At 61.0% G+C, this 23,595-nt stretch overlaps 14 protein-coding genes across 14 annotated transcripts; 9 read left to right on the top strand and 5 right to left on the bottom strand.

The window, feature by feature from the left end:
• Positions 1–14: 14 nt before the first annotated feature.
• Positions 15–1,048, bottom strand: BDZ90DRAFT_258753 (hypothetical protein; the record flags this gene model as incomplete). The annotated part of the gene is made up of 2 exons (XM_025508097.1): positions 15–807; positions 891–1,048. The coding sequence occupies 2 exons, from the start codon at positions 1,046–1,048 to the stop codon at positions 15–17; spliced, it is 951 nt and encodes a 316-aa protein (XP_025364463.1).
• Positions 1,049–1,275: 227 nt separating this feature from the next.
• Positions 1,276–2,142, bottom strand: BDZ90DRAFT_216463 (hypothetical protein; the record flags this gene model as incomplete). Its single annotated transcript, XM_025504273.1, has 2 exons — positions 1,276–1,795; positions 1,871–2,142. The coding sequence occupies 2 exons, from the start codon at positions 2,140–2,142 to the stop codon at positions 1,276–1,278; spliced, it is 792 nt and encodes a 263-aa protein (XP_025364464.1).
• A 482-nt stretch (positions 2,143–2,624) lies between these two features.
• Positions 2,625–3,317, top strand: BDZ90DRAFT_258755 (thioredoxin-like protein; the record flags this gene model as incomplete). The annotated part of the gene is made up of 4 exons (XM_025508098.1): positions 2,625–2,736; positions 2,811–2,999; positions 3,062–3,139; positions 3,229–3,317. 4 exons carry the CDS (start codon positions 2,625–2,627, stop codon positions 3,315–3,317), a joined length of 468 nt encoding a protein of 155 aa, XP_025364465.1.
• A 23-nt stretch (positions 3,318–3,340) lies between these two features.
• BDZ90DRAFT_230694 (hypothetical protein) lies at positions 3,341–4,475 on the bottom strand. The gene is made up of 2 exons (XM_025505574.1): positions 3,903–4,475; positions 3,341–3,801 (listed from the first exon to the last, which is right to left on the bottom strand). Exons 1-2 carry the CDS (start codon positions 4,338–4,340, stop codon positions 3,421–3,423), a joined length of 819 nt encoding a protein of 272 aa, XP_025364466.1. The 5' UTR covers positions 4,341–4,475; the 3' UTR covers positions 3,341–3,420.
• BDZ90DRAFT_120805 (hypothetical protein) lies at positions 4,402–7,620 on the top strand. The gene is made up of 2 exons (XM_025503287.1): positions 4,402–4,894; positions 4,979–7,620. The coding sequence occupies exons 1-2, from the start codon at positions 4,817–4,819 to the stop codon at positions 7,589–7,591; spliced, it is 2,691 nt and encodes an 896-aa protein (XP_025364467.1). The 5' UTR covers positions 4,402–4,816; the 3' UTR covers positions 7,592–7,620.
• Positions 7,621–8,201: 581 nt separating this feature from the next.
• BDZ90DRAFT_230696 (hypothetical protein) lies at positions 8,202–9,346 on the top strand. The gene is made up of 2 exons (XM_025505575.1): positions 8,202–8,523; positions 8,600–9,346. Exons 1-2 carry the CDS (start codon positions 8,399–8,401, stop codon positions 9,300–9,302), a joined length of 828 nt encoding a protein of 275 aa, XP_025364468.1. The 5' UTR covers positions 8,202–8,398; the 3' UTR covers positions 9,303–9,346.
• A 500-nt stretch (positions 9,347–9,846) lies between these two features.
• BDZ90DRAFT_230698 (hypothetical protein) lies at positions 9,847–11,311 on the top strand. The gene is made up of 2 exons (XM_025505576.1): positions 9,847–10,137; positions 10,218–11,311. Exons 1-2 carry the CDS (start codon positions 10,031–10,033, stop codon positions 10,849–10,851), a joined length of 741 nt encoding a protein of 246 aa, XP_025364469.1. The 5' UTR covers positions 9,847–10,030; the 3' UTR covers positions 10,852–11,311.
• A 145-nt stretch (positions 11,312–11,456) lies between these two features.
• BDZ90DRAFT_120913 (hypothetical protein) lies at positions 11,457–12,610 on the top strand. The gene is made up of 2 exons (XM_025503289.1): positions 11,457–11,877; positions 11,938–12,610. The coding sequence occupies exons 1-2, from the start codon at positions 11,672–11,674 to the stop codon at positions 12,560–12,562; spliced, it is 831 nt and encodes a 276-aa protein (XP_025364470.1). The 5' UTR covers positions 11,457–11,671; the 3' UTR covers positions 12,563–12,610.
• On the bottom strand, positions 12,610–14,420 carry BDZ90DRAFT_120882 (MFS general substrate transporter). The gene is made up of 2 exons (XM_025503288.1): positions 14,169–14,420; positions 12,610–14,108 (listed from the first exon to the last, which is right to left on the bottom strand). The coding sequence occupies exons 1-2, from the start codon at positions 14,326–14,328 to the stop codon at positions 12,658–12,660; spliced, it is 1,611 nt and encodes a 536-aa protein (XP_025364471.1). The 5' UTR covers positions 14,329–14,420; the 3' UTR covers positions 12,610–12,657.
• Positions 14,421–14,969: 549 nt separating this feature from the next.
• On the top strand, positions 14,970–16,808 carry BDZ90DRAFT_249801 (proline-specific permease; the record flags this gene model as incomplete). Its single annotated transcript, XM_025507670.1, has 3 exons — positions 14,970–15,157; positions 15,232–15,473; positions 15,541–16,808. Exons 1-3 carry the CDS (start codon positions 15,000–15,002, stop codon positions 16,806–16,808), a joined length of 1,668 nt encoding a protein of 555 aa, XP_025364472.1. The 5' UTR covers positions 14,970–14,999.
• A 412-nt stretch (positions 16,809–17,220) lies between these two features.
• BDZ90DRAFT_217124 (MFS general substrate transporter) lies at positions 17,221–18,762 on the top strand (the record flags this gene model as incomplete). The annotated part of the gene is made up of 2 exons (XM_025504303.1): positions 17,221–17,708; positions 17,787–18,762. 2 exons carry the CDS (start codon positions 17,221–17,223, stop codon positions 18,760–18,762), a joined length of 1,464 nt encoding a protein of 487 aa, XP_025364473.1.
• Positions 18,763–19,099: 337 nt separating this feature from the next.
• BDZ90DRAFT_258763 (hypothetical protein) lies at positions 19,100–19,432 on the top strand (the record flags this gene model as incomplete). The annotated part of the gene is made up of 1 exon (XM_025508099.1): positions 19,100–19,432. One exon carries the CDS (start codon positions 19,100–19,102, stop codon positions 19,430–19,432), a length of 333 nt encoding a protein of 110 aa, XP_025364474.1.
• Positions 19,433–19,666: 234 nt separating this feature from the next.
• BDZ90DRAFT_278109 (alpha/beta-hydrolase) lies at positions 19,667–21,884 on the top strand (the record flags this gene model as incomplete). Its single annotated transcript, XM_025509063.1, has 2 exons — positions 19,667–21,517; positions 21,606–21,884. 2 exons carry the CDS (start codon positions 19,667–19,669, stop codon positions 21,882–21,884), a joined length of 2,130 nt encoding a protein of 709 aa, XP_025364475.1.
• Positions 21,666–23,397, bottom strand: BDZ90DRAFT_230702 (cysteine proteinase). The gene is made up of 5 exons (XM_025505577.1): positions 23,281–23,397; positions 22,821–23,198; positions 22,365–22,728; positions 22,085–22,287; positions 21,666–22,005 (listed from the first exon to the last, which is right to left on the bottom strand). Exons 1-5 carry the CDS (start codon positions 23,362–23,364, stop codon positions 21,973–21,975), a joined length of 1,062 nt encoding a protein of 353 aa, XP_025364476.1. The 5' UTR covers positions 23,365–23,397; the 3' UTR covers positions 21,666–21,972.
• Positions 23,398–23,595: the final 198 nt, after the last annotated feature.

The following is a 23,595-nucleotide window of genomic DNA, read 5'->3' on the forward strand; positions in this document are numbered from 1 at the left end:
CATGGTGCGACTCGCTACTCGACTCGGCGCTTCTTCGTCTCGCCTTCGCCCTCGCCCTCGCCCTCAGCAGCATCGAGCTCAGGGTAATGTCGGAAGAGCCCATCGCTGAATGGCTTCCTCCTCCCACTCTCCACATACGCCTTGATCCTGTCCTCCTCCCCCACGCTCCTCTGAAACTCCCACACCTTCGCGTACTGCCCGGCCTCCCTTGCCCTCTTGCACCACTGGGGGAAAGCAAAGTTGAGCCCCTCGAGCACCTGCCACAGTGCCAGGTCAGCAACGGTCGTCTGACCCTTGATGGCCACTCTCCCCTCCAAGTTGGTGAGCAGCTGGTCAAAGTACGTGAGGAACTTGGGCAAACGTTCCTCCCGCAGATCGCGAGCACGACGAGCCGCTTCGGGCTTTTGATCTTCGTAGTAGAGCCCCGCGCCTATGGGGTGATGCGTATCGTGCACCTCGTTGCTCAGATCGAGTACGGTGAGGAGGACCTGGTGCGTGTGGATGTGCGTCGTCGCGGTCGCGGTCGCGGTCGCGGTTGCGCTCTTGGCTTCTGTCTGGGAGTTGTAGAGCCGGGGGATCTGCTGGCTGAGGTAGAGGAGAATGGCCGGCGTCTGAGAGATGAGCTGGCGTTGTGAGCCTTCTGTGATTTCGAGGAGGGGAAGGGCGAAATGGTGGGGCGAGCCGGTGGGGGCTGATTCGTCGAGCAAGGCTTGCAGCTTGGTCACATCATTGTTCTCTGCGTAGGGAACGTCGCTGTACTCGAAGGCTAGGCGGATATACTCGCCCCGACCGGGGATCTGCGGCCAGCTGCGGGCGCGAGGCGGGCGCGGGGCGTGGATGAGTCGGTCAGTCTGCGATGCTGCTCACCAGAAGCTCCGTTCTCATCTCACTAGTGGAGAGTGTACTTGGGCGCCATTTCGTCCTGTTGGTGGTAGCTAGGACGGAAGTGGTTGCGCTCGCGCCTCGCCTCCTCGTATGCGTCGCTCGTATGTGGAGGCCAAAGACGAAGGTGATGCGATGCTCCTCTCCACGGCGTGTCACGCGCCATGCTGCTGCAAACGAAGCACGTCGTAAAAATTCATTTCAGGTCATTACAGGTCGTCAAGCGCATGTACAAGGGGGAAGAAGATCACGAGAAGGGTAACAAGAAGGTCCATAAGGCGTGGCCGCTCTGTGTAGCGCGCACCAACCTGCCTAGCTCAACGCTCCCATCGCGATGGCGGTCAGAGCCGCAACAGCCAACACGCTGCTCTTGGCGACGCCATGCTGAGTTCTCTAGGCCAGAGAAGCAGCTACGAGCGCTACCAGCCCAGCCGCCCATACCGCCCTCATACTCATTTTGACTTGCCCCCCCGCGCCGCTAAACAGCGGCCCAGTGCTTTCGTCGTATCCGCCGGGCCCTAGAGTCATCCCCACGTCCGTGTAGTACCCAGGGTCATAAGGCGTGTACGTCCCATTGCGCCCATGCTGATTCGTGCTCGCCACCCCGCCAAGCAACGCACTACCCAGCGCACACAGGCTCCTTATATTACCCAGGATGGCAGGCGCCTGCGTACCCTCAGGGTCGGTGCCTAGGTACCAGCATTGGTTGGTGTGCTGGAAACAGTCCAGACACTGCGGGTAAGCGGACTGGAAGGTGTCGGTGCATGCGCACTTGATGATGGAGTAGTACTTGGTCGGGTCAGATACGATTGTCGTGCCGTTTTGGAAGGCGGACGATGCCTGGGCGCAGCTGGAGATTTGCGGGTATCGCTTTTCGCATTTTCGGCAGGAGGCATACTCGGCGGGGAAGGTGCTGTCGGGGGGGTGGGGGCGGGGCAAATGGTGTCAGGCTGTGTGCTCATGAGAGGGATGGCGCGCCGCTATTCACGGGTAGGGCAACTGGCTGAGTGGCACAGGCGGCGTCTCGTCTCGTCGTACAGGGCTGGCAACGGCCTTCTCTGGCTCGTACCAATCAAAGTAGCCGCCTCCGATCAAGTTGGACGGTGGACCCGCACGCTCGCTGCCTGACTTGATGGGGCCGTAGAAGCTGAAGATTTCGTTGGGCGTGGGATCCTTGGGCAATACAGGTGGAGCTGCAGTCGGTGCGGGTCCATCGGGAGAACGAGCGAGGGGAGGTGATGTAGGCGAAGGTGCCGGCATGGGCGCCGCCCACGCTAGGCTGCTGCCCAGTGCCACGGCGAGGACGGCGGAGCGCGCAAAGGCGAGCATGGCGGGTCGTGAGAGTCGTGAGAGTCGTCAGATGGTCGTGAAGTCGCGATGAGGCAGTCAAGAATGGATGTAGTCGGCGGTTTGCATGTCAATCGAAGCAGTAGGGGCTCCCTCCGCGCCTTCGAGGGCCTCTTACCGTCCCTCTTGAGACTCAGGGGCTCCTCAATCAAGCAGCGCGAGCAAGAGCGAGAGAAGATGCGAAGGCTGCACGCTCGGCCCGCTCGCAGACAGTTGCCGCCGGTTGAGCTGCGAGCCGCGACAACGTGGAGACCAAGTCGACGAGGGGGGGCGGGGCGGGACTTTGGACTTGGCAGCCAAACATCATCCATCACGCCGCTCACGCCGCGCATCAATCACCGCCGCCGCCGCCGCCACCACCACCACCCATCTACGCAGCAGCAGGATCAGATACAATGAAGACGTCATTCAGCTCAGCAGTCGTTGCGCTGCTCATCGCAATCGTCAGCAGCCTCGTCTCGACGGCGCTGTCCGCCCCGGTGAGCGACATCAACAATCCCTCGCTGAGTGAGTAAAGCCGGGTGCGGCCACTCTCTCCAAACCCTCCGAATCGGCGCTGACCACTCTCGCAACGCTCGCAGAGGGTCTCACATCCACTACCTTCGACTCCAGCGTCGCAAAGGGCATGTGGTTCGTCGAGTTCTTCTCCCCTTGGTGCCACCACTGCAAGGCATTTGCGCCCACGTACGCCGATTTGGCCGAGATACAGGAGCCGCTCGAGCAGACGAGCGATTTCTACATCAGGAGGGTCAACTGTGTCGAGCAAGGTGGTGAGTATCCCGCGCAAGATGATGATGGGCAGACACAGGAAGCTGACGGTACGTACGCGCAGACTTGTGCGATGCGCAGAAGGTGAGGGGTTACCCGTCCCTCTTCCTCTATCAGGATGGACAAAAGGTGGACGAGTATCGTGAGTAGGGCGAGCGACGATGCGCTCGCGAAGTGGGTGCGCTTATGTGGCTGACTTGGTTATCTCACTCTCTGCGCCACCGCACGTAGGCGGGAACCGATCTTTCGAGGACCTCATGTCCTTCACCACGGCAAAGGCGAGCGACTACCGTAAGGCAAAGGCAGGCGTAGCGGCGTGAGCTCGGTGTAGCAGGCGAGGTAGTCTCCAGTCATACGATCTCGTTGAGTCAGTCCACAAACTAATATACATCGTGTCAGCGCCGCCGTCTCGCGCTCACCGCCTCAAATGGGTATCCTCAACACCTCCTCCTCCGTCCACCCCGCCGCTCGCATGCTCTTCGCACTAATACTAGCCTCTTCCGCCTCCAAATGAGGAAGAAGCGCCTCAGCGAGTGTCTGAGTGAGATTGGCCACCTTCTCCCCATCGTACACGCTGCGCGGCCAGGCCTTGCGTCCCTCCTCCTCCTCCCTCTGCAGCGCTTGACCGCACCCCTCAGCCTCGGCCTTTTTGCCCTGTGAACCAGTCAGACGACGATGTGTCGCCATAAGCTCACCACCAAACGCTTCGAGCGCAGCATGCATCACCTCGTGCTCGTGTACGTGCGTCGCCGAGGCGCCGAAATCGGGCATCTTTGTTGCTAGGACGGGGAAGATGTGCGCTTCCTACGAGGCGGCGGCGGCGGCGGCGGCCAATATTACGCGAATCTGATCAGCTCTCTTCAATGAAGTCTCTCTGCTGCTTTCGCATCGCGCCGAGCTCTCACCTCGATGGAGTGGTGCATCTCCAAATGATGGACCAGCTGAACCCCCATTGCGAGGAAACGTTCCAAGTCTCGTTTGGGCAAGGTCTGCGTCTGAGGGAGTGTGTGTTGGATCATGGCTATTGTTCGGCGAAAATTGGCGTGGAAGGGGAGCATGCGCTCATAGAGGTAGGAGTAGGGGTCGCCACGACTGCGAGGCATGGTGATGAGGGGGCGATGCGCCGGGGCGAGAGGTGAGGGCGTTGGACGGAGATGTAGCGAGCTGAGCCGTAATAGCTGGATTGGGCGCAGTCGTGCGGTCAGAGAGGCCAGGATGATGATGATGGCTGCGAAGAGTAGGAGGGAGAGATTGGAAATGCGAGCCACAATGGATGATGATGCTGGGGACGAAGGGTGGCGAGTAAAGGGGATAAGGCGGCGGCGGCGTCTTCCGTCCCGCATTTCAAATCGCACACGGGCATAAGGGTGGGACGGATAGCGGCGAGGGCGAGAGGCGCAGCCGTGCCAAGGTCGACATTTCTGTCATACGAGATGTAGCCGATAGCTAGGACCGAGAATCATCAAAGCATGGCCAGAAGGACAAGGTCAAGAAGAGAGCCAGCGAGATGTAGGGCTTCAGGCGTGGCCTAAAGCGGGCGGCACGGCAGGACGGAAGGAGCCACGCGGGCAACCATCGGACGCGTCTACGGGCTGGCTCGAGCGACTCGAGTTGCTCTCTCGTGTCTTTCTCCGCCTTCCGCCTCCAGTCATGCCCGCTTGCGAGTCGAGATGCAAGTCAGACTCGCAACTTTGGCTCAGGGTCACCCATCCGCCTGCTCGAGGCGCATTCCAGGCGAATAGCCCAGCTCCACTCTTCCTTCCCTACCATACCATGGCCATCTCGACATCACCTCTTCTCGCCTCTCCCACTCGTCGTCATGACGATCGTCGTGGCTCCTCATATCCCGCCTAAGAGGTCGACGTCTCTGGAGCATCACTTCTCCGCGGTCAACAAGGTGAGTGTGCCGCGCCTACACCTCGAGCTCAGCTCAGCTACGTGAGCTGATCCATCGATTTTCCCCTCCCTACTATCCTGCCAGGCGATCCGCCGTCACGCCTCCTCATCATCATGCCCTCCTCCCACTCCTCGCTCGCCCCTCGACCCCTCCTCCGAAGACGACATCAATGACGAGGGACGCCAAATCATCTCGACTGCTAAGCGCCCCTACCGCGATGGCTCTCCTCGCCACTCCATCCTCAAGCCAATCGACCTCTACACCGGCGCAGGCGCTGACGCCGCCGCCGCCGCCGCCATCGAGCCAGTCACTCACCGCAAGCTACGAGATGAGACCAAACCTCGCCACCCATTCGGCCCGCCTGTGCCAGCGCCTCGCCGCCTCGTAGCGAGCTCGTGGTCCACAAAGAGGCCCAGCAGCGATGCGCCGGCGCCGGCTCCTCCTTCATCTTCACGCCACGAGCGCAGCCCCAACGGCGAGAGCCCACCAAAGCGTCCCCGTAGACCCTCTGCTAATCTTCAGCACCTACTGCGCGAGGCTGCCCGCGAGGCCGCCCGCGAGGACATCACTCAGTCCCAGCTTCTCTTCGGAATGGACATCGACGTCGACAATCTCGCTGTCCTCCCTCCCCCTCAGATCATCATCACTCCCGCCGAGACCACTACTCCCGACGCCGGGCTCCTCGCCACCCTCTCCATCAACGACACGCACCACGCACACGACGCACACGACGCACACACAGATCCTGCCCTCATGCACGCCATCGCAGAGCGCAAAAAGGTCGACGCCCGTCTACGCACCTGGTTCTACAGCGAAGTCGAAGGCCTCGTCGGCCAGCTCGTCACCCGCATCAAGGGCGAAGGCGGCAGAGCAGGCAACTACGCTCAAATGGAGCGCAACACCAAGACGGTCGTCCTCGCAATGGAGCGTATGCTAGGTCTCGACCCTCATCACAGCCCAGACGCAAGCAACGTCGACTTCCTCGGCGATGGGCGGCACACCTTCATGGGATCGAGACGTCAGTCGTGGTGGGCGTCGAGCCTGCGCGGCACCAAGCTGCTCGGCGATGACGAGGATGGCTCGCATTCAGCTCGTCTCCAGCTCCTAGAGCGCCGCGCCCTCATCACCAAGTTCCTTGACGAAGTCTTCATCCATCTCGACTTGGCTCCAGTCCCTCTTTCACTCCCGGAAGCCCTAGGCGTCGTATGCTCCAAGCTCCTCTCCCGTCCCGACCTCGAGCGAGTCCTCGTCGAGTCCAAGCCAGGCATGACCTTCGCCGACCGCCTCCGCAAATACCAACGCGGCCCACGCAAGCCCTCAACGTGGCGACACGAAGGCACGATGCGCGCATCCCGTCTGCGTCGAGTAGCGAGCGTCGAGTACGGGGGTGCGTCCACGCGAGACGACGCTTCACCACAAGACGAGCCACAGCCGGCACGCACATTCCGCGAGATGCTCCTCGCGCGTTTCGATGATCTACTGCAGCGGGGGCATCGCATCAAGGAGCAGTCGCATCACCTCCAAGTCCCGCTCAATCCGCGCAACACGCTACGATGGAAGGCATACCTCGAGCGGGAGAGCCAGAACCTCGATATCAAGATGGCTCGCATCAAGAGTCGAGCTGCGCGACTGGGCAACGACGCGGAGAAGACGCTCGCTGTCAACGGCAGACTCGAGGAGACGTTCGCCTCTCTACATTGCGTGCGCTTCCTCGGCGAGCTCTACAGGCAGGGCATCGTCGACCTCGCTGTCATCGAGCAATGGCTGCACCGCCTCCTTTTCGACACGGCGTACCCTGGCATCCCTTCGCTGTGGGAGCTTGAGTCGGGGTGTGTGCTCCTCATTACCATCCTACCCAAGCTCCACGAGTATCAACGTCAGGACGGGCGCGTTATCACTATGCAGCGATCCTTTTCAGCTCCCTACACGCGGGTCGACACGAGCGGCGGGCGCGGTCGCGGTCATGGCGATGGCGATACTACCATGGCGTGCGACCGGCCCACGCCACGTCAAGATGCAGCTACGGCCGACCATTGGATCAGCACTACCCCGCGTTCTGCCCGTCTCTCTGCGCTCAGCAAGCACAGCCCTGTGCGCAAGACGGAATGCCTCCCCCTCGACTTGACGCGGGCGAGCGCCTCAGCGAACATCGTCGCCGCCTCCCTCCTACACAGCTGTCTCTGCCGTCTACGAGAGCTGCAAGCCCATCCCGAGATCCACATAGAGTCCAAGGCCTGGATAGCAGAGGTGTGCCGCCTCAGCGAGGGGACGCCCTTCGTGCCGCGCAACCCACCAAAGGCCTCACCTCCCAAGCAGCAACGCCCTGCTCCTACCCTTTCTTCATCGTCTGCCCGCCCCTCGTTCCTCTTCTTCAGCAGCAGCAGCGGCAGCAGCAGCGGCGGCGATGACAATGACGACGACGACGACCTTCTAGCAAGCGCGTCCCCGCCTTCGTCGCGCCACCGTCTCAAGATCGAGCGCGAGCAACGCAAGGAGATGGAGAGGGAGCTGGCTCAGCTCGAGCGCAAGGCACAGAAGGCTGCAAAGGCGAAGGCGAGACGGGTCAAGAAGAAGAATACGCAGGGGAGTGGCGGCAGCGACGGAGGCGCAGCTGGTCGGGAGGCTTTGTTGGAGAGACAGCTGATGCAGCAAGAGCGGGAGAGCGATGAGGGACACGAAGAGGACGATGAGTTGTGAGAGGGGTGGCGGGGAGGAGCCGGGGCGACTCGTAGATTACCATCATACCACGGCCAGCTAAGCGCCATTTATCATCGAATAGATATCCATTGAACGCGAGCCGTACGATGGAACAAAGTTTGACAGGAGCGGTTCAAGGAGATTGAAGGCTGGAGAATGGAGAGTGGAGAGTGATAGACAGCGACCGCTCCGTCCGAGCGTCGAAGCGTCGAGCGTCCGACGTCCAACCTCCTCGAAAGTCCCACCGTCCAAGCTTGCGGGGCGTCTCTCCCCTATCTCAACACGTATGGTCCGTAATTGGCATTCTTGACCTGATTCCGCGCCCTCGCCCACGCCCACGCCCGCGTCGAAGCTACCTGTCAGACTAGAGAAGTGCCGTATTTGGCCGTGCGCTGTGCGCTCCCGCGGCTGGCTGCACTACCGGAGGTTGACGCTTGCTGCGCCCACGCGGAGCATGCATGCAGAGAGAGGCGAGACGAGGCGAGACGAGCGTCCCGATGGGCCGGTGCAGGGGCAGCTGAGTAGCCTGGGAAGAAGCAGAAGAAGATGCAGGCAAGCAAGCCCGCGCGTGCGCCGACGTGCGATTCTGGGTACGGACAGAGTAGGCTATGCTTGCTAGTGGTCAGGATGGGACCTTGCGTTGGCGCAGTGCGATGCGATGCGAAACGATAGCTCGCTGCTATGATACTGGTGGAAAGGGTGCTTGGCGTTGGACAGGGTGGTGAAGGGTACAAATAGGTGGCCCATTCGAGGGGGATACAAGCGCAAGGTGCTCCCCCTCAACAATTCAGCATCTCACTCAGCATGATGACCAAGAAGTCGATCTCTTTCCTCGGCGCCCTCCTTCTGGCACTGAGCGCTTCGGCCGCACCTGCGCCTGCTCCTACGGCTGTGCCGAAGGTAGCCCGTGCTAGCATTCAGGATGGGGCAATGTGAGGAGCGCACGACGTTCCGTAAATTCACCTTGGCTCGAGCTCACCACGTCCCTCTTCTTGGTCGTCCGCGCAGCCCCTTCATCTCCTCCATCAAAGCCTCCGCCACCACCTCCTCTTTCAACGCCCAGCAGACGACCAGCTCCTCCTGCAACCGTCTCCTGTACAATGGACAGTGCTGTTCATCTGGCATCGTAATTGATGACGCATGTTACCCAGCCACCCAGGACTTCCCCCAAGGGATCCTCGTTGGCACATCGGGAACATCGCGCTACGTCCTGTCTTCCCCTTCGACCGGGTTCATCAGTACGGGCTCGTACAACACCAACCAGGATGGGGACACGTACATTGTTCAGGGTCACGACTACGGTGGAAAGGATGGGGGCAACGGAGCTGATGGAGCTAATGGCGGCGATGGAGGAATCACCATCAACCAAGGGTACACTTTCTCCAACGGTGGTGGCGGATACACCTACTCTGCACCGGACATTGGAGGATTCACCATGAGCATCGGAGACAACGATCAGGTCGGGGCGAGTATCAGGAGCAGCGTAAGCGCGCATTTGAGCAGCGTCTTTGCGAGCCAGTCTGCCTTGTTTGGAGGCAGCAGTACGACCAGCTCGTCGAGTAGCACCACGAGGCCCACGTCGACTTCCTCTTCTGCGTCGGCTCTCAATTTGGGCGGATCGAATGGCGCCGTCAGTGGAATGGCGATTGGTGGGATTCAGGCTTCCTTCGCTCTCGCCATTGCAGCCGGTGTGGGGGCGGTGATGCTCTAGGCACGTTTCGTTTCCTTGCACCGTAATGCAGCACAATATTCGAGATTGTCGTACTCTTTGAGCCGTGCTATTGACGAAGCGTGACTGACCGCCCCTCTGATTCTAGCGCTGTCTTGAGATTCTCTTCCCTCGCCTACCAGCTTCTTTGTGTTCGCGCGAGCGTGAGAAGCGAGAAGTGAGAAGGAGCTAGAGGGGATGAAGCCAGCATCCGCCAGCATCCCAGATAGGCTAACCCCTTCCGCGGGAACACCTCCCTTTCCCATGCCTGTGTCTTTCTCGAGATCTATGCGCTGCGCTGCGCCCACAAACAATCTCCGTGCTGCGCTATGCCTGCCAATCCATCGGATCCAGTAGACGCTTCCCTCACACGGACCGTGGAGACTAGCGCGCGTATGGACGGGCGGACACCGGCTTCTCCCCCACCTGGGCTCCATGCAGCGCGTGCATGAATCGACGCGAGGGCGGTGTGTGGTCTCACTTTGAATCGGACGCTAATCAGCCCCGCGCCGCCTCAGTCCCTTCTTGTCTCCTTCCCATCTTCGAAGTCCTAGCACTAGACCGTGGTAGACCAGCGCCGAGAGGGGAAGTATGGATGTAGCTTGTGGGTGTGATAATGGTGAGGTCGAAAATCTCCCTCGCATGCGCCTATAAAAAGGAGGGAGCGACGTGAATCGAGCCGTGAGTCTGCGCCACCACCTCATACTCCCCCTTCACGTCGCACTACTACCATGCGCTCAGGACTCGCCCTCGTATCAGCGCTCCTACTCGCTGGCTGCATCTCTGCCTCGCCCTTGCCCAATACCCCGTTGCGAAAGCGCGAAGAGATTGACCCTGAGTGAGTGTGGCTCTCGCGCACCTTTCGGGTCGTCGTTGTTCTTGCACTGACAGGCTCCTGGGCAATGCGCCGTCGCACAGCTCTTTCTTGCAATTTCTCATCGCGGCCAAGTGCGGTACCCAAGCGATCGACTTCTCCGGTGGCAGCGATGGTTGCTCTCGCCTCATATACAACGGCAAATGCTGTCAATCTGGCATAGTCGTAGATGGCCAATGTTTTACGGAGAACCCCGACTTCCAGGACGCTGTTATAGCGGGCAGGAGCAGTGCCGCTCAATACGCCTACATCGACTACAGCCACGGCCATGCGGTGCAGGTCAGCGGGGACTTTTCCACGCCAGATTCGGACGCCCTCGAAATCACGGACCCAATGAAGTCGTACCCGCAGGATAGCCCGAGCCTCTGCCAGGACTTCGCCTCCTCATCCTCAGCGGCCGCGGCCGCGGCCGCGGCGTCGACGGACGCGGCGGAGATCAAGTCCGAGACTGCCATGGGGGCTTCGACAACTGCCTCCCCAACTAGCACTGCGGCTCCTACCCTCACGTCATCGTTCTCTCCCTCATCTTCGGCCACGAGTACCAGCGCTGGCGCAGCCGGTGTTGTGAGCTCGGCCGGCTCCTCGAGCTCTAGCGGAGGAAGCAACGGGGCTGCTGGCCTCAAGGCAAGTCTTGGATCGGTCTTCCTTGCCGTCGCTGCTGGAGCTGTCTTTCTCTAATGGGCGCGTTCTGCGATACCCACAGGTGGTGCTCTCTTTTTGTGGACCACCTTGCGTGCCATCTCTCGGAATGACATCTTCATTGCGCTGCCCCACAGCATCCTGTCGTGGTGCCGTGGATGATGCACTGAAGGGCGAGGCAAAGCACTCGGACATCATTGGGGTTCGCGCCTCGACCGTGGTCGCCGATGCGAGCGTCCCTGGGCCATCTCGATCGCTCGCCTCTCTTCGGGGAGATGGAGGATGGTGGCCAGGTCAGGCAGGATGGCCGCGATACCTTCATCGATGAGAGGCACAACGTCATCTTCCAAGACTGGATTGACAACTCCCTCCTGGACAGCGACCGCCCCGGCTCGGCGCGCGGCAACAGACATCTTGCCAGGGCTCATGCCAGCGAGATGGAATCATGAAGATCACTCACTGTTCAGACGATGAACAAGATGAAACCCGCCCGCGCTGATTTGCACCACGCGGTTCCTCAGCCCCTGCCGCGGAGAGATATGACAGTCCATTTTGCTCCTCGCACCGCGCCGCGCCGCGCCACTCCGTGTGAATGCACGCTTCGATTGACGACGACGAGACTGAAAGCCTTGCTGTCACGCAGGTGTTGTCAAAAACCAGTTGCGAGGCCCCGACTCATTGGCCGTCCCTCGGCTGAGTTTGATACCAGCGGGCGCAGCCGCGGGCGCTGCTCGTTTGGTCCGGACGCTAGTGCTAGCGCCGGAGGTACGTGAGCCGAGAGAATCTGGATGTCGCGCCGACCGTGTGGACGTGGATCCTCGCGCTCGCACCTTTAAAGAGGCCCAACAAGGCGTGCTCGATGCACGAATCCCATCCTTCACCCTCTGACACATTCGCATCCACGCTCTCTCACGCACCGCCGCCCAACATGCGCTCAATCTTGGCCCTCGTATCCGCTCTGCTCCTCGCAGGCCCTGCCCTCGCGTCGCCCATGCCCACGCAAGTACCTCCCGCACGCCGTCAATACCAGCCGGACGGGGGTGATGGTGGGCCCGAAATCCGCTCGTGAGTGGGCGGCCATAACACTCGAGACGCTGGACTAACACCCGGCCCCCGCACGCGCAGATACGCCTCATCCTTCATCTCCTACCTGAAAGCCTCGGCGACGACCTCGTACTTCACCACGGAGACGGGGACGGCCTGCACCGCCCTGATGTACGGCGGACAGTACTGCTGCCGCTCCAATGTCGTGCTGGACGGGCAGTGCCTCGGCGGCTCGGTCGGGCAAAGCCTGCAAGGAGGCTCCTTTGTCGGTCGCTCCGACGGCGAATACGTCTACTTGCCGCAGGGCGCCAACAACGGGTGGGTGGAGGGCTCCAACTGGGGCGTTCAGGTGACATCGATCGGCGACGAGACGACGGTCAACATTACGGACAATGAGGCAACGCAGTCGCCCAGTGTGTCATCCGAGGCTGGGGCCTCGCAGACGTCGTCGTCCTCCTCCTCGAGCGCTACCGCTACGTCGTCGGAAGCGACGAGCACCACCGCCACCGCCATCAACCGTGGAACGACCATTGCCGCCTCCGTCACGGGAGAAGGCACCCAGGTAGTCAGCGCTGGCGGGGTGGTAGCCTCGGCTGTCGTGAGCAATGGCGGAGGCGGTAGTGGTGGGAGCAACGGAGCTGCCACGCTAAAAGTCGGGCTGGGGTCCGTCGTCCTCGCCGTCGTAGCGGGGGCCCTGGCTCTGTGATGACGCGTGCGTGCGTGCGTGCGTGCGTGATATACCCTTGCGATCTCGTGGCGTCCAATGCAATGCCATTCCTCCCCCGAATCGCCACGCCGTGCCTACTCATCGCCTCCGGTTGTACTCCTGCTCCTGCCCCGCCTCACCGGCCAGCCCAAACAGCACCAAATAGCTCCCTGTGCCCCCAGCATAGCCACGAGGGTAGGCGCCAGCACCTGAATCCCGCGCGCCTGAGCGAGCAGTCCGATGAAAAATGGGAAAAGCGCCGACCCTGCTGCGCCCAGCGAGATGATGTAGGACAATGCCGTGGTGTGCAAGATACGCGGGCGGATCTGTCGTGCGGCAATCTCGATCATGATCGGGAAGATGGGACCGAGAAAGATGCCCATGAGCGCGAGAGCAACGGCGCTACTTGCTATGGCGGGCACGAACCAGGTGACGAGCTGAAGGGCGAGGGCAAGGAGGATGTAGACTAGAACGGCTAGTTGGTCGCCTATCCAACTCGTCACGGGGAGAAGTGCAATACGGCCCACGGCTATTCCGCCCCAGAAGCCGGAGACGAGGAGCGTGGCCTGCGAGCGGGTGAGGCCACCGCCTGCCAACTCGCCGCCCGCGTAGTCGATGGTGGCGGACGAGGGGTCGTTGCGACTCAGCAGATAGGTGGAGGTCCAACCCCCGATGCTCACTTCTGTGCCGACGTAGCAGAGCGTGAAGAGGGCAAATATGTGGGCGCGCGGCTGCTTGAGGACGGCGATGAACTTTGCGCGAGTCGAGGAGAGCTCGTGGGGCGTGGCTGGCGGGGGAGGGGTGCGAGAGTCGTCGTAGGGCGTTTCGGGAGAGCTATCGCGGGCGGCCTTGCTGTCGAGGCTGAGGGCGTCGTTGTCATTGCGAGCGCGCATCGACCTGAGCTCGATTACGTCTGCACTCGTGCCTCCAAGCGCGGTCGAAGCCGCAACCCACTCCCCGTTCCTCTCTGCCACGGAGTCCTTTGTTCGCTCCTCGTCCGTCTCGCGCTTGAGCTTAAAGGCGGCGGTGACGCCGGCAGTATTGAGCGCGGCGAGTCCCAGGGCAATGATGTAGAAGAAGGAGAAGCGGATGTTGTGTCCGTTGAAGGGTGCGGCAGCCAGGGGCGAGAGGAAGGCGCCGATCCCGTAGGCGAAGTGCAGGAAACCCAAACGCAGAGCAGGGCGAGGTCGGCCAGAGATCCACGTATTTCCCATCGAGTCAAGCGCCGCGACACCGCAGCCGCTAAAGTAGAAACAGACGGCGAAGAGCGGATAAGGAGGGAGGGCGATGAAGATGGCCCATGGAATGGTGACCAGGAGCGCAAAGAAGCTCAAGGCTTTTCCTAGGCCGAACCGATCGATGACGATGGGGCAGAGCACCGCTGCGGTGACGCTTCCGAGGAAGTTGGCGACGAAGAGGAGCGAAGTGATGATGAAGTTGACGTTGTAGTGGCTCTCGATGGAGGGGAGGAGGGCACCTGGTGTAGCATCGTTCCAGCCGCCGACGATGAGGGCGAAGAACATGGCCGCTTCCTTGGCCTTGACGCCTGGCGAGAATTTCGAGGGTCAGGGCGAGATTCCGCGCTTTCTGATCAGCACAGACTCACCTGCATTTGGGTATTCACTCGAGAACTTGGCTCTAGCTGCGGAGAAGCGCGTGCGCCCAGCTTCAATGCTGCGAGTCAGGCGGCTCCAGTCGAGGGGGAATTTGGCTGGCGGCGCGTCCTGCCTGGCGTTTTGAGCTGCGGTGATGATAGTGGTGGCCATGCTGCGCGCCTGCGTTGCTACGGACGTGTATGGTTGAGGAGTCAAGATGGTTAGCTGCTCAGCCTCGACTTCTTAGCCCCGCAATCGGTGGCTTGTGCCCCGCGTAATTGCTCCGAGGCTGGTCCGTCTTCGGCGGGTCTAATCGTAGGCGAGGCAATGGCGGCGGCGAAGTCACAAGAGGGCGATGACGATGGGCCATTGTGCTGGGCATCACCACGTCGTGAGATGGGATCATAGCGAGCTCGATCGTCGTGAGATGACATTGAGTGCAATCGAGAGCGAAGGGACAAGATCGCCATCACACACACCTACCACAGCGTGCTTGGAAACGGCTCTGCATTCTTGCATCTCGGCCGTTTCGCCGGGCTCGAGGCTTCGCGTGGGCGGGCCGCGGCCTGGCCTGGCCTGTCCACGCGGGCGAAAGCGCAGCCGACGGAACCACGCACGGCGCGAATTGAAACGCTCTCTGGCTCTCGCTCTCTCTTGCAGCGCAATTTTTGGTGCCTTGCCCAGCCCAAATTTGCATCGCGTTTCGGTCGACTCACGATAAGGGCAACGAAGGGGTGGAAGATCGTAAAGAGCAAGCACGGCGACATGGCTGCATCGCGATTGCGTCTCTTCTCTCTTCCCCACACCAAGAACCATCTCCTTCCCCCCCTTTTCTCCTCGCGATGGCATCGACTTTGGCATACGATGCCGACCCAGAGAAAGCGAACGGCGGCGATGTCAAGGGCAAAGAGTTCGCAGACTCGCTGCCCGGCAGCACGAGCGATGAGGTGGCCATTGTTGCCGTCAATGAGAAGCGCGACTTGAAGCGTGGTCTGGAGCAGTGAGTGTGCGACGCAGCGACGCGGCGATGCCAGGCCAAACTGAGCTCACCCACCACCCGGCGCACTCCCGCAGACGTCACATCTCAATGCTGGCCCTCGCTGGCGCCATCGGCACGGGTCTCTTCCTGTCCCTCGGTACCGCTATCCAGACTGCTGGACCGCTCGGCGCTCTCCTTGGCTATGGCACCATCGGCCTCATCGTGTGCTGTGTGCAGTTTGCATTGGGAGAGACCACCGCCCTCCTCCCCGTCACGGGCTCTTTTGTCCGTCACTGCGAGTTCCTCGCCGACCCCGCACTCGGCTTCGCAGTAGGATGTGAGTGCGCGTGTAGACGCGAGCGATTTGGATGAGCAACCTGACTGACGCATGCGCTGTTCGCTAGGGAACCTGACGTACGGCAACGTCATTGCCATCCCTACGGAGATTGTCGCCATTTGCGTCCTCTTCCAGTACTGGACCGATCTCAACTCGTCCGTATTCATCGTCATCTTCCTCGCCCTCACTTTCATCGTCGGCATAGCCTTTGTGCGCGTTTTTGGTGAGGTCGAGTTCGCCTTTGCTACGCTCAAGATCGCCCTCGTCGTCTTCCTCATCATCTTTGGTCTGGTGATCAATCTCGGCGGCATCCCCGGCGTGGAGCGCATCGGTTTCCGCTACTGGAACGACCCTGGGCCATTTGTGGCTTACATTGCGACCGGATCGTGGGGCCAATTCCTGGGCTACTGGCAAATCATGACCGGCGCCGTATTCAGCTTCTCTGGCATCGAGTCCCTCGCTATGGCAGCTGCTGAGACGCAGAATCCTCGCACCGCCATTCCGCGAGCGTGCAAGCGCGTCTTCTTCCGAGTGGTCCTCTTCTACCTCATTTCGGTCCTCGTCGTAGGCATGCTCGTGCCTAGCAACGACGCCCGCCTCAACGACGACTCGGGCACGGCGTCGCAGAGTCCATTCGTCATTGCCGCCTCGGCTGCAGGGTATTCTGCCGTCGGGTCGGTGGTCAACGCCATTGTCATTACATCCGCGTGGTCCTCGTCCAACCAGGCGCTCCTCACCTCCACCCGCGCCCTCTACGCACTCGCGCTCAAGGGTCAAGCGCCCAAGGTTTTCCTCAAGACGACGCGATGGGGCGCTCCCTGGGTTGGCGTGCTCTTCTGCACAGTCTTCATGCTGCTGAGCTTCATGGTCCTGTCCTCGGGAGCCATGACCGTCTTTTGGTGGCTCGTCGACCTCACGGCCGTGGGCACCATGATCTCGTGGCTGGCCATCCTTTTCAGCCACATCCGCCTCAAGATGGCGATGCAGAAGCAGGGCTACTCGTGGCATCGCTTGCCGTGGCACAACATTTGGACGTACTACGCCTCGTGGCTCTCCTTGATTGCTCTCACGCTCATCCTCTTCACAAACGGGTTCAGCGCGTTCACAAAGGGCAACTGGAGCGCATCCACATTCGTGTCGGCGTACGTGGACATCCCTCTTGTAGTGGCGGCGTTTGTCATCTGGAAGCTCATCAAGAAGACGAGGTGGATCCCCCTCGAGGCCATCCCGCTCGCCGCGGCGCTGGATGAGGCGGAGCGAGACTTGGCAGAGGAGAAGGCGAGCCAGGTGCCGCGAACGGGCAAGATGAGATACGTAGACTGGATTTGGAACTAGGCGTGCGCGTGCGCGTGCGCGCGTGTGCCCGCACCACTGCTCGTTTTTATTGTGTTGTAGTAGCATCGCATTGCAATTGGACTCGTGACTCGCACGCAGACCTGGGTGAATTGTAGCTCGCCGCCGTACCGCCGCCGCCGCGCATTGAATCTCCGCCCGGCCTCCACGGAAGGAAAAGTCCCCGAATAGGACGTCCCCGATTGAAATTCAAAGCTCGCTCGAACCGCTTGCGCGCTGCATGTCCTTTCCATTCGATCCTACCCCACACAACTCGCCCGCCATGACGAGGCCAGGCACACACCCCTCGCCCGAGGACATCACCCTCGAGACGCCTCCAGCGTCAGGGGCGACGACGCCTCGTTCCCACACGAGTCTCACCGCAGACCACTCTCCGCAGCCCGCCCGACTCAAGATGCAATCTCGCCCACACGAGCTCCCTTCCCAACTCGCTGAGATAGTCTTCATCCTGCTGTGCGCCTCGAGCCAGCTCCTCTTTGCGACCTTCTTCGGGGACGTCGCCATTCTACAGACGGTGTTGAGCGAGCGGCTTCATATCGCCGAACCGCAGCTTCCCTGGATCCAGGGGGCGTACACGCTTGCCAATGGGCTGGCGGTCATCATTTCCGGGTCGCTGGCGGACTTGACTAGGCCGAGGTGGATGATCAATGGGTCGCTGCTTTGGCTCGTGTTCTGGAATTTGGTGGGCGGGGTCAGCTTGCTGAGACGGGTAGCTATCCTCTTCTTTGTCACTCGAGCAATGCAAGGGGCGGCGATTGGGGTGTTGGTTTCGACGTCCATTTCGATGCTGGGGCGCATCTACCAGCCGGGGAGGAGGAAGAATATCGCCTTTAGCAGTATGGCTTCCACGGCGCCGCTGGGATTTTGGGTCGGGGCGATGCAGTGAGTGTGGGCGCCGCCGTGAGCTTGCGCGGATCGCTGACGCTGATGACCATCCGATCATGGCCTTTATGCTCGCAGGGGAGGCGCTCTCGCGTCTCACTCGGACTGGGTCTTTTGGAGCAATGCGCTGGTCTGCGCAATGCTCTGCGCATGCAGCTGGCACTATCTGCCTGACCTCAAAGCCTCACCCGTCTCGACGAGCGGGCAAGTCCTCTCGATCAAGTCCTTCGACTTCGTAGGCGCAGGCCTCGCCTTAGCCGGGTCAGGCTGTCTCGTCTTTGGATTGACCGAGGGCACCCCCTCGGGATGGGCGCCGTACTCCATCGTCGTCGCCGTGCTGGGTGTGGTAATGCTCGCCGCACTAGGCTACATAGAGAGAAAGGTCGCCCGCCCTCTAATTCCGGCCTCCCTCTGGCGCACACCGGGCTTCGCATGGCTTACCGTAGCCTATGCGCTCGGTATCGGTTCGTATCTGGCCTGGCAGTTCTATGCGCTACGCTTCTTCCTCACGATCCAAGAGGCCACCCCTCTCACCACGGCGCTGTACGTCCTCCCCAACGCCATCGTCGGCGTCCTAGCCGCAGCGATGGTAAGCCGCGTCTTCCACATCATGCCGGCGCACTGGCTCTTTGTCACCTCCCTCGTAGCCTTTGCGCTAGGTCCCGTCTTTTTTATCCCGCAGACGGCTCGCACAACGTACTGGGCGCTGTCCATGCCCGGTATAGCTCTTGTGACTCTAGGCCCCGACTTGAGCTTTGCGGCTGCTTCGATATTCGTCACCTCACAAGTTCCACGCTCCTACCAAGGATCGGCGGGGAGTCTCCTCGTCACGCTGCAGAATATCTCGGCCGCTGTACTCACGAGCGTGTCGGATGCCATTGGAGCAGCCGTCACCCAAAAGGGCAGCAGCGGAGGTGACGTTGTGACGGGCGTGGACCTTGCTGGCCTTCGGGCCATCTGGTGGTTCAACTTCGCTGCGGCCATCTGCGGGGCGATTATTTGCGCCATCTTCGTCAGGATACCCAAGAGCGAGGAGAAGGAGCATATGACGTGAGGTGTGCGTGCGTGCGTGCGTGCGTGCGTGCGTGCGACGTGCGTGGATGTGAATGTATGCGCGGGTGCGCGCTCGCGACCTGTACCGTAGCCTGGAATTTCACCTTGATCGCCGCCCCTGATAGAGATAGACTAGCCCAAAGCGAAGCTAGGTGCGGCGCACGCGGGGTGATGCTGCATCGCGGCGGAGGCGGTGCGGCGGTGCGCTGGTTCGTGATGCAGATCGATCGGCGTCTTCTTTTGCGCTTTCCTCTTTGCACTTGCACTTTCTACGTGCTAGTCTATAAGAAGGGAGAAGCGAGTGCTTCGTCTCGCCCCAGCTCCGTCCAACCCCCGCAATGCGAGCAGGCTACATAGCTGGCATTGTCTTTGGCATCCTGGCCATCTTCTTTGGCTGCCTAACCATCTACCTCATCTGGCGGCGCCACAAACAACAGCACGCCATGGCCGCTTCAGCTAGAAGTCGTCAGGGCCATATTATTGCGCCCTCGGTCGCGCAGCAGCAGGAGGAAGGGCGAGCTGAGAGGACGTCGAGGAGTGGGGGCGAGGGCAAGGATGGCGTGGATACGGACGTGGATGGAGAGCCATGGCCGTCAAGGAAGGCCAAGAAGGGACGAGGCGGTCATACAGAGATGCCGCCCCCTGCGCCGGGGCCATTTTCCTATCTGTGAGCTGCGAGAGGGCCCGACACTACCAAGTCTGCATCGCGCGACGCTCTCGGGCCGCCGCCCTACATTGGCATGGCTTTGCGCCGTTCTCCGGCGGCACGGAATGGTGTCGACCGGTACGAGAGGGGCCGCCGCCGCCGCCGCCGCCCGTCAACCCTTGCCTTTCATTCATCACGCCGCTGTACTTAAGATGGAGCGCCCTCACGCCTGTGCTCCTCATTACAAATCGCGCATGCAATGCATCGTCGTATCATCCTCGTCATTGGACTCGCCGCAGGGCGTGCTCTGGCCTCCCCCACTGTCACGCTCCTCTACGTCAACTCCCTCGACTACCGCACCGATGCGCAATCTCAGAGTGCCCTGCTTTTGAGCAGCCCCGCCTCACAGGGCTTCACTGCAGTCGAAGCACAGTCAAGCTGTGCAGCTTATCACGAGAACCTACTGACGGGCGACTCCCTTGGTCTGGACCTCCCCGCCCTTCTCAACTACACGGCCTCGCAGCACGATGTGGCACAAAGCGAGGCCATCTGGCTCGGCGAGTCCACCACCGTCGAGATCAACGGTGGCAAGATCCAAAAGAGTAGCGTCCACCCCTCAACCGCCGCGAAGCTCCGCCACGCACTGTGCACGCAAAACGACCCGTCGACGCGCGTAAACGCGAGCGTGCGCACCCCCACGAACACGGTCGTGGTACAAGGCAACCTCACCTCCTGGCGTGGTTATCGCAACAAGAAGAGCTTTCGCTTTCTGGGCATCCTCTACTCTAATGACCCAAAACGCTTCGAGTACGCCACGGTGCGCGCGCCCGCCCTCGAAGCCATTGATGCCACGTACTACGGCAAGCCCTGTGCGCAATACGGCGTGCCGGGCAACGAGTCGACGGAGGCGTGTAATTTCCTCAATCTGTACACGCCCTCGCTGCCCGGGAACTCCTCCTCCTCGCCGAAGTCGCGTCTACGGCCCATCCTAGTCTTTATTCACGGCGGCGCCTTCCTCTCCGGCTCGGCGGGCAGTAGTCGTGACGGTCTGGTCGACGGAGGGAATCTTGCCTCGCGCGGGGACGTGGTTGTGATCACACTGCAGTATCGCCTCGGTTCGCTGGGATGGCTGGCCATACCGGGGGACGAGGGACTGGAGGGCGACGAGGCGCTCAATGGTAACTACGGGTTCAGCGACGTCCTCGCTGCGCTGGAGTGGGTTCGCGACAATGCGGCATATTTTGGCGGGGATGCAAGCAAGGTCACCGTATGGGGGCAGAGTGCCGGCGCAAGCATCGTATCAGCTCTTCTTCGCGCGCCCAAGGCCAAAGGGCTCTTTCGCTCTGCTATCCTCTCCTCTCTTCCAGGCGGGTACAACCAGGCAACGCACTACAGCCAATTCGTGCCAATCTCGCGCAGCTACGATCTCGCTGGGAGGGAGACGGTACGGGCCTCTGGCTGCCTGCGCAAGAAGGCCCAGGAGACAGTGCAATGCCTGCGTCGCCTCCCCGCGTACAACCTCACGGACGCTGTACCGCGCAGTCTGCCGCACACGCTCTACCCGCGCTACATAGTCGTCAACGACTTGGTCCCTTCTGCCACGCTGGACCAGGAGAGCGTCGTCTCCCCCGTGCCCCTGCTCCTTGGCGTAACAGCAGAGGACGGTGCCCCTTTCATCCGGTACAACTTCTCCGGCTCTACACGCGAGACGGCCATCCGTGCTGTGTTGGATACGCGCATCGCCCAAGAGGAGAACATTGTCCTCGAAGGCTCAGGGGAAGGGGATTCTGCGCAGAACTACACGGCGGACGTCTTAGCGCGCACCGATCTTTTCCCGCTGGGCACCTCGCACCCTCCAAACGCGACGCTAAACGCCTTCAACCTGAGCGCGACGATCAATACGGACCTTCTGTTTCGCTGCTACGGGCAGAAGATCGCGCATTGGTCTAGCTGGCCGGGGAGTTGGTTCTACCAATTCGAGCGCAGTTTCCAACGAGACTTTAATGTGAATCGACCCACCTGCGGGCCCGTGGGGGATCCGGGTTCAAGTGCCTACCTGAGGTGTCATGGTGGTGAGCTCCCCTTTCTTTTTGGCAACTTCCCCGATGCGGTGAGTAGGCGCGCGAGCGCGAAGACGAGGAGTGAATAGAAGGCGAGGCGAGAGGCTGACCCCGCTTTTGCACGCACACGCACCACAGGGGATAGCCTTTCGCGATACCTCCAATGACCTCGACTTTGTCCGGCTGGCAATCGACGTGTGGACCAGCTTCGCCCGCACGTCCAATCCGACGCCAAGCGTCGAGTACCTGCGCACGCGCGGGTATGCGTCTACGCTGCGGGCGTTTGATCGGAGTGGGGAGTGGGGGATGGCGAACAAGGGGAGGGGAAAGGTGATGCGATTGGATGTTCAGCCGAAAGTGGGGGAGATGGTGAGGCGAGAGCAGTGTGAGACGTTGGGGCTGGGGATCGATGCGTAGCAGCGTGTCGCGTGTGCGTGTGTGATATTGTTGCTATTCGATGCTCCATCTCAATGCTCCACGGCCAATGCTCCACGTCAGCTCGCTTCTACTTCTTTCGCGGGTGCAGAGAATTGTAGTGCTGCCAGGGTGAGCAGAAGATCGGTCAGCTCGAGCTTTTTTCCGGCCTTCTACGCTCCTTGTCGCTCTCGCCCACTCACCTCTCCCAATCCGTACATCCGCCTATGATAGCTGATCATCAAGGGACCCCCCTTCTCCTCGCCTTCCCCCACCTTGACGATGGGCTGCCCAGCCTGCACGACCCAGATCTGCGACTTGAAGGCGCGACTCATGGCGAGGATCTCCGGCTGGCCGCCCCACACGCCCGTCGATTCGATGGCATCGCAATAGCGGAGGTAGTGTTCTGTGCGTGTGCGAGCGCGGAGAACGGGGATGGTCAGCGGGGTATGACATAGCAGAGGGGCATGGCGCGCAACGTACCCTCCATTGCCCCATCCTTGCTCGCATTCCCCGCGCCTTCATTCTTGATCCCCGCCATACTCTCATCAATATCGCTGATGAAGGGCAAAAAGTCATCCCTATGTCGCCGCATATACTCTGCAGTCACCTTACGCGTACCCTGATAGTCATACCCGCCTAACCCGGCCAACCGGAGCTGATCAGCAACAGCAGAATAGAGGCAATGCCCGTCAGGTGTGATCTCGTGGAGGTCTACGTTGAGCGAGTCGCACGCGAGGGACATGCCCTGCCGTTCTTCCTCGGCCTCGTCGACGTTGCCTCCGTTGGCTTTGAGCTCTTCCTCGAAGCGGGCACGTTCCGCCGCCGCTGTAGCTTCTTTGCGTTGCTGCGGGTGGCGCGCAAGAGAGGGACCATGACCATGTCAGTCCTTTTGACTTTGACGATGCGCGAAATGGCCCCCTTAGTCGACACGCTCACCTTTCGAGCCTTTTGCCTTCCCACCTTCTTCTCTCCACCTTCCCCACCACCCCCAAACAAGCCCTTCAACCCACCACCTGATCGCGGCGAAGTCGGGGAATGTCCCTGTCCCTGCTGCGAGTTCGGGCTGACATGGTTACGAATCTTCTCTCCCGCTCCCTTGAGTCCGCTCATCAGCCCGCCACCACTTGTCCCACTCGACCCGCTCGTCTCGGATGAGAGGGAGCTGCGTTGGTGGTGGTGAGCTGGGGCGGAGGGTACTTCGAGTGGCTTGGATGGAGGGGGTACACTCTCCTTTACCCTCTCTTCTGCCTCGTCTCGTGCGTCTAGGGAGGCGAGTAACTCAGAGGCTATATCCACATCTTCGTCATTCGCTGCCTGCGCGTGCGAAGCGGGGGTGGATAAGAGGTTGCCGTGAGTCATCCAATTCAATTGCGAGAGGGTGGGGGAAGGGGCGCACCGCAATATCTGCCCTGAGCGAGTCGGTGTGATGTGGTTCTGGTCGATTTGATGATGACGATTTCTTCTTCTTCTTGCCGGGCATGACGATGGCGAGAGGGAGGAGGAGGAAGTGGGGCCGGTTGTTTGGTGGAGGAGAGAAGCAAGGGCGAAACGTGCAATGTCGCGAGATCTCGAGCTTTGTTCCTGGTCTCCGCTCTCCGCTCTCCGCTCGGCAACGACGGAGGGCGGCTCGAAATGGGCAATGACGCAAAGGGACCTTTTGAAATGGATCCGCACTCTCCTCACACTTGCACTTTCTTCTTTCCCTCCTATC

Source organism: Jaminaea rosea (genome assembly GCF_003144245.1).
Source record: "Jaminaea rosea strain MCA 5214 unplaced genomic scaffold BDZ90scaffold_2, whole genome shotgun sequence".
In the NCBI taxonomy this organism is placed as follows: domain Eukaryota; kingdom Fungi; phylum Basidiomycota; class Exobasidiomycetes; order Microstromatales; genus Jaminaea; species Jaminaea rosea.

Bases quoted from the DNA above. Each gene is read 5' to 3' on its own strand.
- BDZ90DRAFT_230694 (XM_025505574.1), bottom strand. From the start codon at position 4,340: ATGCGGGACGGAAGACGCCGCCGCCGCCTTATCCCCTTTACTCGCCAC. The intron at 3,802-3,902 runs GTGAGAGCTCGG...GCCGCCTCGTAG, and splicing joins AGATGCACCACTCCATCGAG to GAAGCGCACATCTTCCCCGT.
- BDZ90DRAFT_120805 (XM_025503287.1), top strand. From the start codon at position 4,817: ATGACGATCGTCGTGGCTCCTCATATCCCGCCTAAGAGGTCGACGTCT. The intron at 4,895-4,978 runs GTGAGTGTGCCG...CTATCCTGCCAG, and splicing joins ACTTCTCCGCGGTCAACAAG to GCGATCCGCCGTCACGCCTC.
- BDZ90DRAFT_230696 (XM_025505575.1), top strand. From the start codon at position 8,399: ATGACCAAGAAGTCGATCTCTTTCCTCGGCGCCCTCCTTCTGGCACTG. The intron at 8,524-8,599 runs GTGAGGAGCGCA...TCGTCCGCGCAG, and splicing joins AGCATTCAGGATGGGGCAAT to CCCCTTCATCTCCTCCATCA.
- BDZ90DRAFT_230698 (XM_025505576.1), top strand. From the start codon at position 10,031: ATGCGCTCAGGACTCGCCCTCGTATCAGCGCTCCTACTCGCTGGCTGC. The intron at 10,138-10,217 runs GTGAGTGTGGCT...GCCGTCGCACAG, and splicing joins CGCGAAGAGATTGACCCTGA to CTCTTTCTTGCAATTTCTCA.
- BDZ90DRAFT_120913 (XM_025503289.1), top strand. From the start codon at position 11,672: ATGCACGAATCCCATCCTTCACCCTCTGACACATTCGCATCCACGCTC. The intron at 11,878-11,937 runs GTGAGTGGGCGG...CCGCACGCGCAG, and splicing joins GGTGGGCCCGAAATCCGCTC to ATACGCCTCATCCTTCATCT.
- BDZ90DRAFT_120882 (XM_025503288.1), bottom strand. From the start codon at position 14,328: ATGGCCACCACTATCATCACCGCAGCTCAAAACGCCAGGCAGGACGCG. The intron at 14,109-14,168 runs GTGAGTCTGTGC...AATTCTCGCCAG, and splicing joins GAGTGAATACCCAAATGCAG to GCGTCAAGGCCAAGGAAGCG.
- BDZ90DRAFT_230702 (XM_025505577.1), bottom strand. From the start codon at position 23,364: ATGCCCGGCAAGAAGAAGAAGAAATCGTCATCATCAAATCGACCAGAA. The intron at 22,288-22,364 runs GTACGTTGCGCG...GCACACGCACAG, and splicing joins CAAGGATGGGGCAATGGAGG to AACACTACCTCCGCTATTGC. The intron at 22,006-22,084 runs GTGAGTGGGCGA...TCACCCTGGCAG, and splicing joins GGATGTACGGATTGGGAGAG to CACTACAATTCTCTGCACCC.